The sequence below is a fragment of the Octopus bimaculoides genome, chromosome 10, assembly GCF_001194135.2.
Source record: "Octopus bimaculoides isolate UCB-OBI-ISO-001 chromosome 10, ASM119413v2, whole genome shotgun sequence".
NCBI classification, from domain to species: Eukaryota; Metazoa; Mollusca; class Cephalopoda; order Octopoda; family Octopodidae; genus Octopus; species Octopus bimaculoides.
The window spans coordinates 7,277,959-7,292,636 of NC_068990.1; the positions used below are offsets into that span (position 1 = coordinate 7,277,959).

The 14,678-nt window shown below is 34.1% G+C and overlaps 1 protein-coding gene and 1 non-coding gene across 2 annotated transcripts in view; one reads left to right on the forward strand and one right to left on the reverse strand.

The window, feature by feature from the left end:
• Positions 1-14,678, forward strand: part of LOC106871452 (dynein axonemal heavy chain 5) — a 358,231-nt gene that overhangs the window by 273,342 nt on the left and 70,211 nt on the right. The window contains exons 53-58 of the mRNA XM_014917924.2: positions 3,818-3,970; positions 5,438-5,578; positions 8,388-8,481; positions 10,846-10,994; positions 12,097-12,251; positions 13,537-13,690. Coding sequence (XP_014773410.1) covers positions 3,818-3,970; positions 5,438-5,578; positions 8,388-8,481; positions 10,846-10,994; positions 12,097-12,251; positions 13,537-13,690 — 846 coding nt within the window. The remainder of the gene's footprint in view (positions 1-3,817; positions 3,971-5,437; positions 5,579-8,387; positions 8,482-10,845; positions 10,995-12,096; positions 12,252-13,536; positions 13,691-14,678) is intronic.
• On the reverse strand, positions 11,531-11,637 carry LOC128248970 (U6 spliceosomal RNA). The gene has a single exon (XR_008265116.1). It is a non-coding gene; the product is annotated as a U6 spliceosomal RNA (small nuclear RNA).

Sequence of the window (14,678 nt, forward strand, 5' to 3'; positions counted from 1 at the left end):
TCCTAACACCAACCACTCCGAGAGTGTAGTGGATGCTTTTACACATCACCGGCACTGGTTATGACTATGACTGCACTGAGCATGACATGTCTTTTCAAGCACAGCAAATTGCCAAAGGTCTCAATCACTTGTCATTGCCTCCAAAACTCATGCTTCACCATCTCATCCCATGTCTTCCTGGTCTACCTCTTCCACAAATTCCCACTACAGTTAGAGATCAGCACTTCTTTACACAGCTGTCCTCATGCATATGCATCACATGACCATGCCAGCAAGTCTTCTCTCTTGCCCGCCCACTACATCTGATGCCTCTTTTGCCCATTATATCTCTCAAGATGCTTACACTCTGTTGTACATGCACACTGATATTGCCCATCCAGTGAAGCATACTAGCTTCATTTCTTTCAAGCTTTCACATGTCCTCTGCAGTCACAATCATTGTTTCACTGCCATGTAGCATAGAATCTGCCTTTCACTCTGGGGTAGAGGCCCTTTGTTATCAACAAAAGTAGAAGCTCTCTGAATTTTGCCCAGCCTATTCTTATCCTAGCAGCTATGCTCTTGGAGCTCCCACCTCCACTACTGACATGGTCATCCAAATAATGTAAGCTAACAACTACTTCTAAGTATCTCCCCTGGCATTTGACGAAGTCTATTTTCTGTTCATTTGTAGTGTTTATTGTACTCATACATCTGCCAGACACAAAGACTACTTTCTCTGTTAATGTTCCTCTGATATTGCTAATTATTCTCCTTAGCTAAAAGGAATGTTATGTTCAATTTTAGAAGTGTAATCTATTATAGTTAACAGATGCTGGATCGCAAACTTATAAGAAGTGAAAATGAAAACAATTCCTGCCTTTCCCTGGGTCAATAGTAACAAAAATTATTTGAATTAACTAAATTGAAAATCATCACCTCACATGAATTCATGTTAGGACAGTAATAATGGTGGAGATAATAATGTTTTTATTAAGACTGGAAAATTTATTATATTTCCCCAGTGAATTGGGAATGAATCTACATTTTTCAGTTTTTAATAATTTTTCATTACAAAACTACAATAAAATGATTAGTTGCATTCCATTTACCTGTTGTATTTAACATAACTTGAATTGCTTCAAGGACTAGGGTGCATGCTACTTGTTAAGGCACTAGAATGCTGACCAACTGGTTAGGAATTCAAATTTGCACTCTGCTCTTTATCAAAGTGCATTACTCTGTTTCATTCATCAGCTGACAATAGATACCTTTCTGAGTTCACAACTGAGTTGATTCAAGTACAAGTATGCACCAATCTGCAAAACCACAGAACCCTAGAATATTCTCAAGTATTGAACCTGGAAAAGTACAGAACAAGCAGTCATTAAGCCTGGAAAAGTACATGACCTTAAAAGAAAAAAAACAACTTAAAATATTGCTTCTGAAGTTAGAATATTAAAACTAAAATAGTAATAAATGCCCTTTTATATTTTAGTTTTACTTAAAAGTCTGAATTAAAATGCTCTAGAAGCTGTTTATTTTCAATTTTAGTGAAAAGATTAATTGCCTGCAAGTTTACGCATTAAAAATTTGATAATACAAATTTATATATTTAAAAAATCACTTAATAGCAATTCAGGAAAAATTCACAATTATAACTCCTAATTTTTTTTTTTTTTTAAGGTTAGAATCATTTTAACATTTTGTACTCAGTTTGTTCATTAGCATTAATTGTTTTAAAATATTTTTCTAACTTTAAATAGTTTGTTATCTGACAATGCAAACTTTAAAGAAATTAATACTTTTGTTGCTTTAAAACATTTTTTTTTACTATTTTCTACTCTTTTAATTTACATATACTCTACATGAATTTAATTTTATAACACAAAATCTATAGTTTAAAATTTTTGGATAAGGAGTTTTGTTAAGAAAAGAAAATTGAAAAAAAAAATGTAATACTAAAAATAAGGCAGAAATGTTATAATTTAATACAAAAAAGTTTTAAGTCAAAAATACAAAAATATTAACTCAAATTTTAAAAATTTGCAATGAATAGCAAAGAAAAAAAAAAACAAAAAAAAACAGTGTACACACTATCTGATGAACAATTTCAGATATTTATTTATTTAGCAAATTCTAACTTCAGCAGCAATATTTTAAGCTTTTTTTGTTCCTTCTTGTCCTGTATTTTGTCACGTTCAATGCTTAAGAATATTCTCGGATTCTGTGCCTGCATTTTCCATTCTAGTCCACTTTCTTTCCAGGCAATGCCTCTGTTATTATAATAAACCATACTTATTTGTATAATTAAAAGAATGTTACTATAGCAAATATTTTATAGGTACAGATTTTGTTCAAACTTGGAAATGTTGTTTGCTCACAAAAATAACAAAGAATTAATAGCAGCATCGATGATAATGATGATATCTGTTACAAATAAACATGTTGTTAAACAATTTTTATTATACAATAATGTTCTATTCTGATTAAATTAATAATTAGTTATTTTAATGAGGGAATTTTAAAGTTTCTATAGGTTTTTAATACATACATATTTTAATAGATAAACAGAATAATGATAATTGATATGACATTGCAAAGTATTATAACTTTTTGTATGTCTAATATTGTTAGATGAGGTTTTTTCCAAAATATTAGTCTCAATAAACTCTTTCATTTGAGTTGAAATAATAATTTTTCTTTTCTTAAAAAGACAAAAATATTTTGATTTCAGCTAAAGCGACACAGCTCTTTTTGTAAGTGATATGGTTTTCACCATAAGACTCTTCTCATGGAGCTCTTCCATCTGAAGTAAATCTTGAATACAGAATAGCTGTGAAAACAGCTTAGAAGATTGGCTACATACCCTTAAAAAATGGGGAAAACAACTGGCTAGCAAGCTGTTACAGAGTATTGAACCCTGTACTTCTCAAATTCTTGTTAAGTGCTCAGTACCATTAAGTTAAGTGACACATAACATCAGATATTGTCGTTTATAAGGTTAGATATCTTAAAATGATAAAAATATTTGTTAAAAGGATTTCCTTTTCGTTGTCACTTAAAGCCACACCACCCTTTTTATAACAAATATTTTTTGATGAGGCTTTTATCATGAGATTTATCTCATAGAACCTTTTCATTTGGACACAACTATTATATAGTTTCTTTTTCAACAGCTGGGATACTTAGACTCAAAATTGTTTTATTACTTAAAGCCACACAACTTTTCCCATAACAAATACTTTTTAATGAGGTTTCTCCAAAACTGTGTTCCCAATATGCACATTCTTTTAGACCCAATTAATCTATACATTTCTGCTAAAATAAAAGATATTTTGATTTAAAGTCAATTTTTTGCCTTACTCTCCCATTTTTGACCACACATAATTTGACCTAACTTTGTTTTTTAATGACCCAAATTTCAGTTATTTTATCTCAAATGTAGCTTAGGACTGAACCATCATTGCTAAAAAATGCATTCAATTTGATTGAGAACTGGATTATTGATGAAGCCTAGAATTGTTTTCAATTACTAAAAGCTAACCATAAGAATGATACACTACTGTTTTGATAGAAGGCATCATTTTATACTTCATAGTTTATATTAATAAAGCAGAATATTCTATATATTGCTTTAAATGTTAATAGTTTATATTAATGGATAGCAGTAAAAATGTAAAATAGCTATGAGTAGAAGTGAGTTAGTATTGTATCCTGAATATATAAATATGTTTCTAGTACAAGAGGGCTTATCTTATGTTTCATTATGACTAAAGGTAAAATGTATAGACATGCATGCAACAAATAAATTATCAAACTTTTTTTTTTTTTGTAGGAAAGACACTTTCCTGAAAGTGTTATTGAAATGGTTCCAACACTCATACCTGCAACCAGAAAGTTATGGCAAGATATAAAAGTGAAAATGCTACCAACTCCAGCCAAATTTCATTATGTTTTTAATTTGAGAGATCTCAGTAGAATATGGCAGGTTTGTATGAAATAGTCCCGAATTTATATCCTGTATATACGGAGGTAGAACAGTCAAGTAGATGTGGTGGTAATTTACCAGCTCTGAGTTAATGAATTCAAAATCACTGAAAACATTTTTATTGTTTCTGGTTAGATGAACTTAATCTACATTTTCGTTATCTGGCCAATAGTTTTTTTTTTCTATGTAAATGGGTTTATCTGTTTTGGTTATCAAACTGACCATCATGTAAAGGAAACATTGGCTTCAAATTTTGGCACAAGGCCAGTAATTTCACGGGAGAAGATAAATTGATTGCATCAACCTCAGTGCTCAACCCCAGTGCTCAGGGAAAAGCAAAGTCAACCACAGCAGAATTTGAATTCAGAACATAAAGACAAACAAAATGTTGCTAAGCATTTTGCCTGGCATGTTAACAATTCTGTCAGCTTGCCGCCTTTGGAGAGGAAATATTGAGAGGATATTCTCAATAAAGATGCACTGGTCTGGCTTTACATTGCTCCACATTATAAAGAACAAATTGTAACAGTGTATTTAGAAGCCTTGACATCAATTTTTGAAGAAGGTGAAGTTTACAGATGGAGCCAAAAACATTAAAAAGATTTGAGCGCGTGATATTTCAGTTAACTTTTTATTATGTTGGTAATCTGTTTAGCTATTTTATTTATTCCTGGTTTCTTTGTATGTATGTACAGAATGATAAGGCTGGAGAATAAAGGGTCATTTCTTAATGGTTGTTGTTTAACCCCGGATGTTCTTGATGCAGCAGACGTATTAGGAAAGGCATTCCAGATATTTCTAATCTAACCTATTAATTTTGTATCATCATGCCAAGAAACCATGCCCCACTAAAAAGAAAAGAGTAATTGGAAGGGATAAAACTCAGAATAAAAGCATAGCTACAGGGAAGTGATGACTTTTTAGTTTATCAAAGACAATCCCTAAACAGACTCAAATAATCCATTATATGTTGTAATATGGCTGGTGATAGGAATAGCACCAGCCGTAAAAGATATACCACAGACATGACATACATAACAAAGATGGCCAGTTTTCTCATTTGCTAAGAGTGTGCCAGACGATGGACTACAGTGAATGGTGAGATACCGTGAGATCCATCTAACTTATTCCAACAAAGGAAAATAAGCATAAAATAATGATGATATTGTTGACAACAATGAGAACGGTGTATCTAACACTACATTATTCCAATGTGTGTGTGTGTGTGTATGTGTGTTTAAGACATTTGATGGAGTCTTGACAGAAACCTGTCTGCTATTTCTAGCAGATAGAATGTTTGCTCTGGTGATTGTAATCCTCAACAGATGAATGAATTTATAGTAGCAGTCTGATATGTTTATATGTTTTGTATTTGAGAACTGATTGGTAGGTTGGCTGAAATAATGACTTCCTTATTATAATAGATCTCTTCTTTACTTGGTTGTATTTTCTGTCTGAATATTTCAGGGCATGTTGAAAAGTGAAGCAGAGGTTATTAACACAGCAGAAGTTCTTGTTTGTCTTTGGAAACATGAATGCACTAGAGTGTTGGTTGACCGCTTCATCAATGTAGATGATAAGAATTGGTTTGAGAAAGTATGTAAGGAGGTAATACTCATATCATTGATAAGTGATTTGTATACTTTTATTTTATATTATCGATTACAGGTTTCTAGTGAGTTGTCACTGATTCAATAAATGTCCTACAATGAGATTACCAAGGGAATCTCTGTATAACTTTGTGGAAAAACAAATATCAAAAGAGGTAATGCAATTTTGGCGGGTAGGAGTGATGCTGCTACCTATGTCTTTTGCTAATATATATTAGTGAAAAAAAGTGGAGGCGCAATGGCCCAGTGGTTAGGGCAGCCGACTCGCGGTCATAGGATCGCAGTTTCGATTCCCAGACCGGGCGTTGTGAGTGTTTATTGAGCGAAAACACCTAAAGCCCCATGAGGCTCCCGCAGTGGGTGGTGGTGAACCCTGCTGTACTCTTTCACCACAACTTTCTCTCACTCTTACTTCCTGTTTCTGTTGTGCCTGTAATTCAAAGGGTCAGCCTTGTCACACTGTGTCATGCTGAATATCCCTGAGAACTACATTGAGGGTACTCGTGTCTGTGGAGTGCTCAGCCACTTGCACGTTAATTTCACGAGCAGGCTGTTCTGTTGATCGGATCAACTGGAACCCTCGATGTCATTAGCGACGGAGTGCTAACAATTAGTGAAAAATATACACCGACACATACACATCTGCATCATCATAGTTAACCATCATCATTGTTTTTAAATTCAATTTTCTATGGTGGCATGGGTTAGACGCATACACACACACACATGCATGCATAGTTTTTGTCTACAAATTTCACTCTCCAAACACTGGTCAGTGCAGGGCTATGGTAACAACACTTGTCCTAGGTATCACATAGTGGGTTCAAATCCCAAGCCATGTGGTTACAAAACAAATTCTTTAACCATAGAGCTATGCCTGCTATAGAGTTTATTTATTTTAAAAATACAACTATTAGCTGTTGATTATTGTTTATACATTTGAATAATTTTGCAAGCTCTTTTAGGTTATTTTAATTTATCTAACTGGCTGAAAGTAGATGCCAGTTCACACTTTCATTCACAGACTTTGTCCACATTGGCAAATGCAGAAGGTAACTATCCAAATGGATATCATATTGTGGTATGAGATCTCAAGAATTGACTTTCTGTCCACAGTTGGTGTTTCATTCTGTAATTTGACACTCTTTTACTCTTTTACTTGTTTCAGTCATTTGACTGCGGCCATGCTGGAGCACCGCTTTTAGTCGAGCAAATCGATCCCAGGACTTATTCTTTGTAAGCCTAGTACTTATTCTATCAGTCTCTTTTGCCGAACCGTTAAGTTACGGGGACGTAAACACACCAGCATCGGTTGTCAAGCGATGTTGGACACACACACACACACACACACACACACACATATATACATATATACGATGGGCTTCTTTCAATTTCCGGCCACCAAATCCATTCACAAGGCTTTGGTTGGCCTGAGGCTATAATAGAAGACACTTGCCCAAAGGGCCACGCAGTGGGACTGAACCCGGAACCATGTGGTTGGTAAGCAAGCTACTTACCACACAGCCACTCCTGCACTGTACACTTCTGTAATTTGATGCTGCACACTTAATTCTTTGTTTGGTTAATGTTGCCATTATTTAACATAGGGAGTATTAAGAAACTAACTTGGAATAGATATGCAGCAAGGAAAAATTAAGCTATCAGTAAAAGACTAATACATTTTCTAACATGTTTTGGTTGCTATTCTGACTCCGTCAGCAAAGCATCGACTTCACTGTACTTGCCAAATTAGTAATGAAAGGATCATTTAGAAAACATATTTGATTGTACACACATACTCAAGGAGGGAAATCAAAGAAAGTGCTAAGAAGTCTCAGTTTCACGAAGTTGGTATAATACTGGACTTGATGGAAAACTGAAAATAATATTTATTCATTGATTCATATTGATTTTTCTCAATTTTGGCTAGAGCTAGTCACTATGTATAATACAGCTCGGTTTTCTTAACAGTTCTGTTCTGTCTTTATCTTTCTCTCTCTCTCTCTCACTCTTTCTTTATATGTGTGGGTATTTTGTCCTATCTCCTCTTCAACTGAAACAACTTACAACTACCCCACTGCCTTAGCTATCAACCTATCCACCCCTCATTCCCTCTGTTTTCTCTCAAACGCACTTCTACATACCTCAGTACTTCCCCTCCACTGCCAACTCACCATCATTATTTGATTCTGTCCCTTCAACCCCAACCATTTAGCACTAACTGCTGCCTTGACTATCAACTTACCCTCCACCCCACTTCTGTTCACCTCCCTCCATCTTCTCTCATGTCTTTCTTATATAAATTTATGTCCCAGACATCAGCTTAATAATCCTATCTACTATAGGCACAAGGCCTGAAATTTGGGGGGGGGGCAGGAGACTAGCCGATTACACAGACCCAGTGTTTCACTGGTTCTTAATTTACTGACCCCGAAAGGATGAAAGGCAAAAATTGACCTCGCGGAATTTGAACACATAACGTATTGATGGGCAAAATACAGCAAAGCACTTCGTTGACCTTGGCGGAATTTGAACTCAGAACGTAAAGACAGACGAAATAGATATCAGCTTAATAATACCACAGTTATTTTACTAAACTCTTCATTATTTCCAAAATTTATTGAACCAATAGCAGCATATTTCAACAGAAATATAGTAATAAAAGGATTTCTTTGTTCTGTGAATATTGACATTTTTGTTTGAGATTAGAAAAGTAAGGAAGTATTCTAACCACTTTTCTTTTTAGTGTGTTGTCTGTTCTGTTTAGGTACAATCAAATAAATACATCTTTGTGAATATTTCATTAGGTGGCGAAAGAGTATTTTGGTGCCTCATTGGCTTCATCGATGAAGGCAGAACCTTATTTTGTAAATTTTCTCCGGGATGCGCCAGAAGCCACAGGTATGTAATAAGTTACATTTTATTGGCAACATTTTTTATTCAGCGTTTTGCTTTCTGTGTGTCTGATTGATGGTCAATGCAATCTCGGAAGAGGATGTCTCTGTAGCAAACTCATAAGAGGCGGAGAGAGAACATAAGTTCGTTTGCCCGAACATGAGAAATTATTGATTTCTCATTGGTTAAAAATTACTGCCCATATACGAATTATGAACTTCGTTGAAGAAATCTTTCATGGGGTTACGGTTCTGTGATTCATGTATGAGTAGTTATAAAAACCCTGATTTTCAGCAAAATCTCCAGTGATCATTGGATGCTACTAAAATCCACGACACTCACCCTTTTTGAGTATAGGCTAATATATATGCCATGTTCAATACTCAAATCCGACAATACTGAATTATCGTGAAGCCTTATAGTTAGAATGAGAAATTAGTTAATATAAAATTTAAGTTGTAAATGCTCTACGACGAAATGATTTGTTTCTAAATTTCTATAAATGTAAAAAAAATGTATATAATAAATTAATGTAGAAACTTAATTCCTTTTACTTCTCGTTTCTTTCAACTTCTTGAATTTATTTCTGTATATTAATGAAACTGTATTTTTTTATGTGTAACGGTCAAAAAATTATAATCTATATCTTCAACATACATGCACGTAATGAACGTACGTTCAGCGTCTTGGTATGTATACATCATAACATTTACGCAGCCTAAACTAAGAGTTATGCTTAGTGATAAATACTTATAATCAAGTTATAAGTAACGAGATTATCATTATAGCTTTTAATTAAGAAACAATAATATTTGTTATAACTTACGAATGAAAACATTGTAAATAAAGATATCGTATATCTCACACTTCAACGACCTGTTGTGATAAACAACCACATAAAATCTCTAACCTTGTTACTGTTATTGAAGAGTGAATTAAAATCAAATAAAAATCTGTGTTGTAAAAGGCTGACCACATACATAAGTATTTATACGAAAACTTTTGCTCAAATAATTTTTATTCAAATGTCCATCATGCATCCTTAAACACCATCCTCATCTCTGAGATCCTTTATCTAAGTTAAAAATAAATAAGTCTATAAATTAATTACTTAGACATCTATTTGAAGAAATATATGTTAGCGACAGAGGCTGTATTAATACTAAGAAGTAATATTTACCCCACTTAAAAATGGATGTTCTGTTATAAGAAACTTTACTGTGATAGATACCATGGGAGATATAAGTAAAAGTGCATTTTGCACTGAAAGCCAAAATGAGAGTTTCTCTCGTAGTACCTATTGCAGTATAGTTTCTTCTAACAGAACATCCATGTTTAAGTGGAGATAAATATCTATTTTAAGGTGACCATGTAAAGCATCTAGAAAGTGCAAAACTACCTCAAGTGACTGATATATTTCAAACTTCATTGGATGTTATATCTTTTTAATTTGCCATAATTAGTGCCACAGAATTGGGGTGAGGTATGTAAGGTATTATAATTAAAGCAGTATAGTAGGATTTACTATATTGGATATTGGATTATATGACGATAGATGAAGATGTACATATCCACTATAAATATCCTTGTGTTTCTGGGTGGAAATGTTTCCTTATTCTATATTGACTTAGTTTAATCAACTGACAGGAAAAGATATCATACTATGTTTGTCATGTTTGTATAAGTTTCATACAGTTCTACAGGTGTCCAGTTGGTGGTTTTTATCATGACTGTTGTAGAAATCAGTTTAGCTGTGGCAAAAAGATAAAATGTATCACAGTGTGATGTTTAGGACAAAGTAGAACACAAGTAGGTAACACATAAGTTCAACTTGATTAATCAAGATAAGGAGGAGTCTTGTTGCGTATGGACCTAATTCATTTTAGCAATTGGAAACATGATATAAAACAGAAGAGGCTGATGATGGTATGTGACTGTTATCTTGACTCTGTTGAAGATCACCAGCTAGTAAAGTATGATTTTGAGAAAGAACACAAGCAATAATAATAGTCTTGTGTCTCATTCACGACATTTTGGTTGACAGAAGTGCAGTGAAATTGATGGATATGTATCAACACAACTGCCATGAAATATCTGTCATGATATTTCCTGTTTGAAACAACATTTGTTATTGAATTTCTCTAGCCAAAGATCAACTCTGATTGATCATGTTGTGCTCTCCTGTCTTTTGTCCATTCTTTATCTGTGTGATATGATTGGGATTTGGTTGCTATTTCCAGCAAGTTGAACAACCACAGAAAGGCTCCCTCCCTGAATTATGATAGGACATTTTCATATTTCATGGAACAAGTAATAGCATATTTCTATTTTCCATACGATACAATTATTATGTTTTTTTTTGTCATGCAGGGGAAGAGGCAGATGATGCAGAGATAGAGGCCCCAAGAGTATATGAAGAGATTTACTCTTTTCCAGAACTGAACACTCGATTGATAAATTTTATGCATCTATATAATGAAGCTATCAGAGGGGCTAATATGGATCTTGTCTTTTTTAAGGTGATTCGTTATATTCCAATGTATTTTGTTCTAATTATTTGATAGTCGTTGCTCAGATGTTGTCACTGTGCATTTTTGATTAGCTCTGCTGTCTCTGAAATAGGACACACATGAATTTGTAAAAAAAGGTTCAATATAAGCTCTTGCCCCACTGATCATCATCATCATAATCATCATTGTTTAACGTCCGCTTTCAATGCTAGCATGGATTGGACGATTTGACTGAGGACTGGTGAACCAGATGGCTACACCAGGCTCCAATCTGATCTGGCAGAGTTTCTACAGCTGGATGCCCTTCTTAACGCCAACCACTCCGAGAGTGTAGCGGGTGCTTTTATGTGCCACCAGCACGATGGCCTGTCAGGCGGTACTGGCAACGGCCACGCTCAAAATGGTGTATTTTACGTGCCACCTGCACAGAAGCCAGTCCTGCAGCACTGACAACGATCTCGCTCGAATGTCTTTACATGGCAATGATCTCGCTCGAATGTCTTTACATTTAAATGGATATCCATGTCAGTAGAAAAAGTAAGAAAAAAAATATGGAACACTTTACGAATTTGCATGTCATCCTTACGCAGGGGCCATGCTAATCTTGTCTGTATCGCGCCAATTTTAGAATATGTACCGCCGTAGCTGATATGACATTAAAATGTTTCCTAGAAAACTCATTACCAATGGAATGTCTACTGATAGCTTGTGCAGTAGACCACATTGGTTGGTGAAGGCTGTAAAAGCTATAACCTTCAATTATCCCAGTCAGTATATTATTAAGAGTGGAACTTTGAACTATATAGTATTACTGGAAATTGTAAGAACGGTCTACTTACTTTTACTGGGTTGTTTTAAAAAAGGTTTGCAATTTCTTCCTTAACCCTTTTAATAACAACCTGCTCAAAACTGCTTCTGTTTTTACTATACAAACATCTTGATTTAAAAGAAAAATCTAAATTAAAATATTTCGTACGAGTTCGTTTCAAACATCATTTCAGTTAGTCCAGTAAATTTTTCATTATTTTCAAAATTAATTGAAACAAAGACTATATATTTCAACCGAAATATGATTCTAAAAGAGTAAAATCTTTTTCATCTCTTACAACAGGATGCTATGATTCACCTTATTAAAATATCCCGGATTATTTGCACAACTAAAGGACATGCTCTTCTTGTTGGTGTTGGTGGCTCAGGAAAGCAGAGTCTTACACGACTGGCTTCATTCATTGCTGGGTATACCACTTTCCAAATCACTTTGACCAGGTAAGAGTTTGTTACTTGCTCTACCAATTGCTACTTGGGTTATAATTTAACATATCAGCACACCACCCATAATATTTACAGAGGAACAGGAGATGTCATATTCTGGCTGAGTCTGGCAACCACCAAAATCAACAGGCATACGAATAAAGTTGGGAAAGTAGAGTTCATTTTCTCAAGATTGTTTCATTGCACCCTATACATATTGGAGTGTAAAGAATGCTCTTCAGCATGATGGCTTGGTACATACAGGGCAATAAATTTGTGAACTCATCAAGTTATACTCAAATTACTTCCTCTCAATCACAGCTGAACCGAAACTACTTCACAACAACTATTTATCTATTTATCGTGACATAACCTTTTTAGATATAATGAAGTATTTGATTCCATCTATAGCTTCAAGAAAGGTTTGCTGTCATGTAATACCACCGCCTTTCACTAAATATTTTTCATTGAGAGTAGTTGATGCAATTCACAGTCCTATTAAAAATAATTTCAAACAACTGAAGTCAAATAATTTTCTTTTTTCCATTTATATCTTTTTTTTTTATACTAGTGTATCTCTCCATATACCGTTTATACCTTTCTTATTCCCTCTATACCTTTTCGCACTTGACCACAGAACTTCCTTTTTGAGTCAAATGGATAAATGGACATTTTACAAAGGTTCCTGAAGACTCTTTTACTTAAAAAAAAATCTGTTTTTTATTAAACTACGCCTGGTGTATTTTTAAAAATATCTAATTAAAAAAATAACTTACACGAATCCTTAAATTAACTGCCTTCTCAAACTCTTCCCAAAATTGGTGAATTGGTTTAAGTAATGTCTTGGTAGATTTATCAGATTGAGGAGTATTTAATTCAGTGCAATATATTCAACAATCAAATCCTGTGAAGGTAACTATGTTTTTCATCTTCTTTAAGTTGATAGAAATGCACCAATCTAGAAGAGTTCATTGATGGAACCATAAGAACATTGGACTGAATGTCTTTGTTCCAGCGCTTTGTGTTGTTCTAAGTTGAAATCCCATTGTGGCCTACTTGGATGGCAGACTCTATCCATCACCTGACTGAACACCAATACCTGACACCTTTGTTAACCTTAGCGGAGTCCACTTTCTTACAAGCATCCAGGTCTGCTCACTACTTTGAAGATACCTTCCTCCTTTGCTCCCACTCACTTTGGAAGGCCTGTGAAAGGTCACAGGCTCTACCTTTCCGCCTGATTGAAAGATAAAACAAAGGAAACTAAACTGATTCTGTTATTTATCACTTTATTTGATAGATCGTATACAACATCAAACCTAATGGATGACCTCAAGCATCTTTATCGTACTTCTGGACAGTACGGGAAAGGTATTACCTTTCTGTTTACTGACAATGAAATCAAAGAAGAAGGTTTTCTTGGCTTTTTGAATAATATCCTTGCAACAGGAGAAGTAAGTTTTTTGGCAGATCTTGCATTCTTAGGAATAAAACAATAAATAAATAAATAAATAAATAAAAGATTAACCCTTTAGCATTCAGATTACTCTATCAAGTGCAATGCTTATTGCATTGTTTTGAAGTGATCTTGTAGCTTTGAGATTTTGATGAAGTGATTGTTTCTTTTCTGAATGACATTGTAGGGTAGGTGTGAGCAGTCAGATGTGGACAGTTTGCACATAAAACAAGTAGAATATTTGGGCTAGATAGGTCCAGTTCAAATGTTAGTGGGTTAATGTTAAATATTTATCAATAACTTACACTTTGAATCTCACAGCCAAATAATTCCCTCATCTAGTTTGGGAGTAATATTGAAGATCACTGATATTTAATGGTGTTTTTCATTTGTGAAATTCCATACAAAAGAAGAAAAAATGTTTTGAATATCCTATTGTCTGCAATATGTTAAAAATTTTTAGAATATTTGGAGGGTACACCTGTAGCAGTTAAATACTGAGTTTAGGTTAATTTCTTTTAAAAATTTAAAGTAGTGAGAAGCTGATTATCATTGATCTCAATGGTTAATGATTGTAGTGATGTGTTGTTTATTGTTGCCAATGGTAATAATGACAATGATGAAGAGAGCACGGATCTATTTTAAAACGGGGGCCACAGTATTTTCTTAACGAAACACTTTGAAACTTGGAACAACACTGGTAGAATGTGTCATATAAAACATCTTTTTCTCTTAGTCTTCTTAAAAAAAAAAAGAAATCCCTAAGTTATTCCATGTTAAAGTTGTCGTATTTCTGTAATTTCAACCAATCACTGACGTCCATTCAGCCGATATACATTAAGTGCCGACTACATAAACAAACGATTCTGAAACAATTCTATCCGTGAAAAAATTATTAATTCCTTGTCAAAAAATGGCTGAAGCATATTGGCAGTAGCTAATAAACCTTTCTATTATAGGCTAACCCTAACCCTAACCGTAGGGTT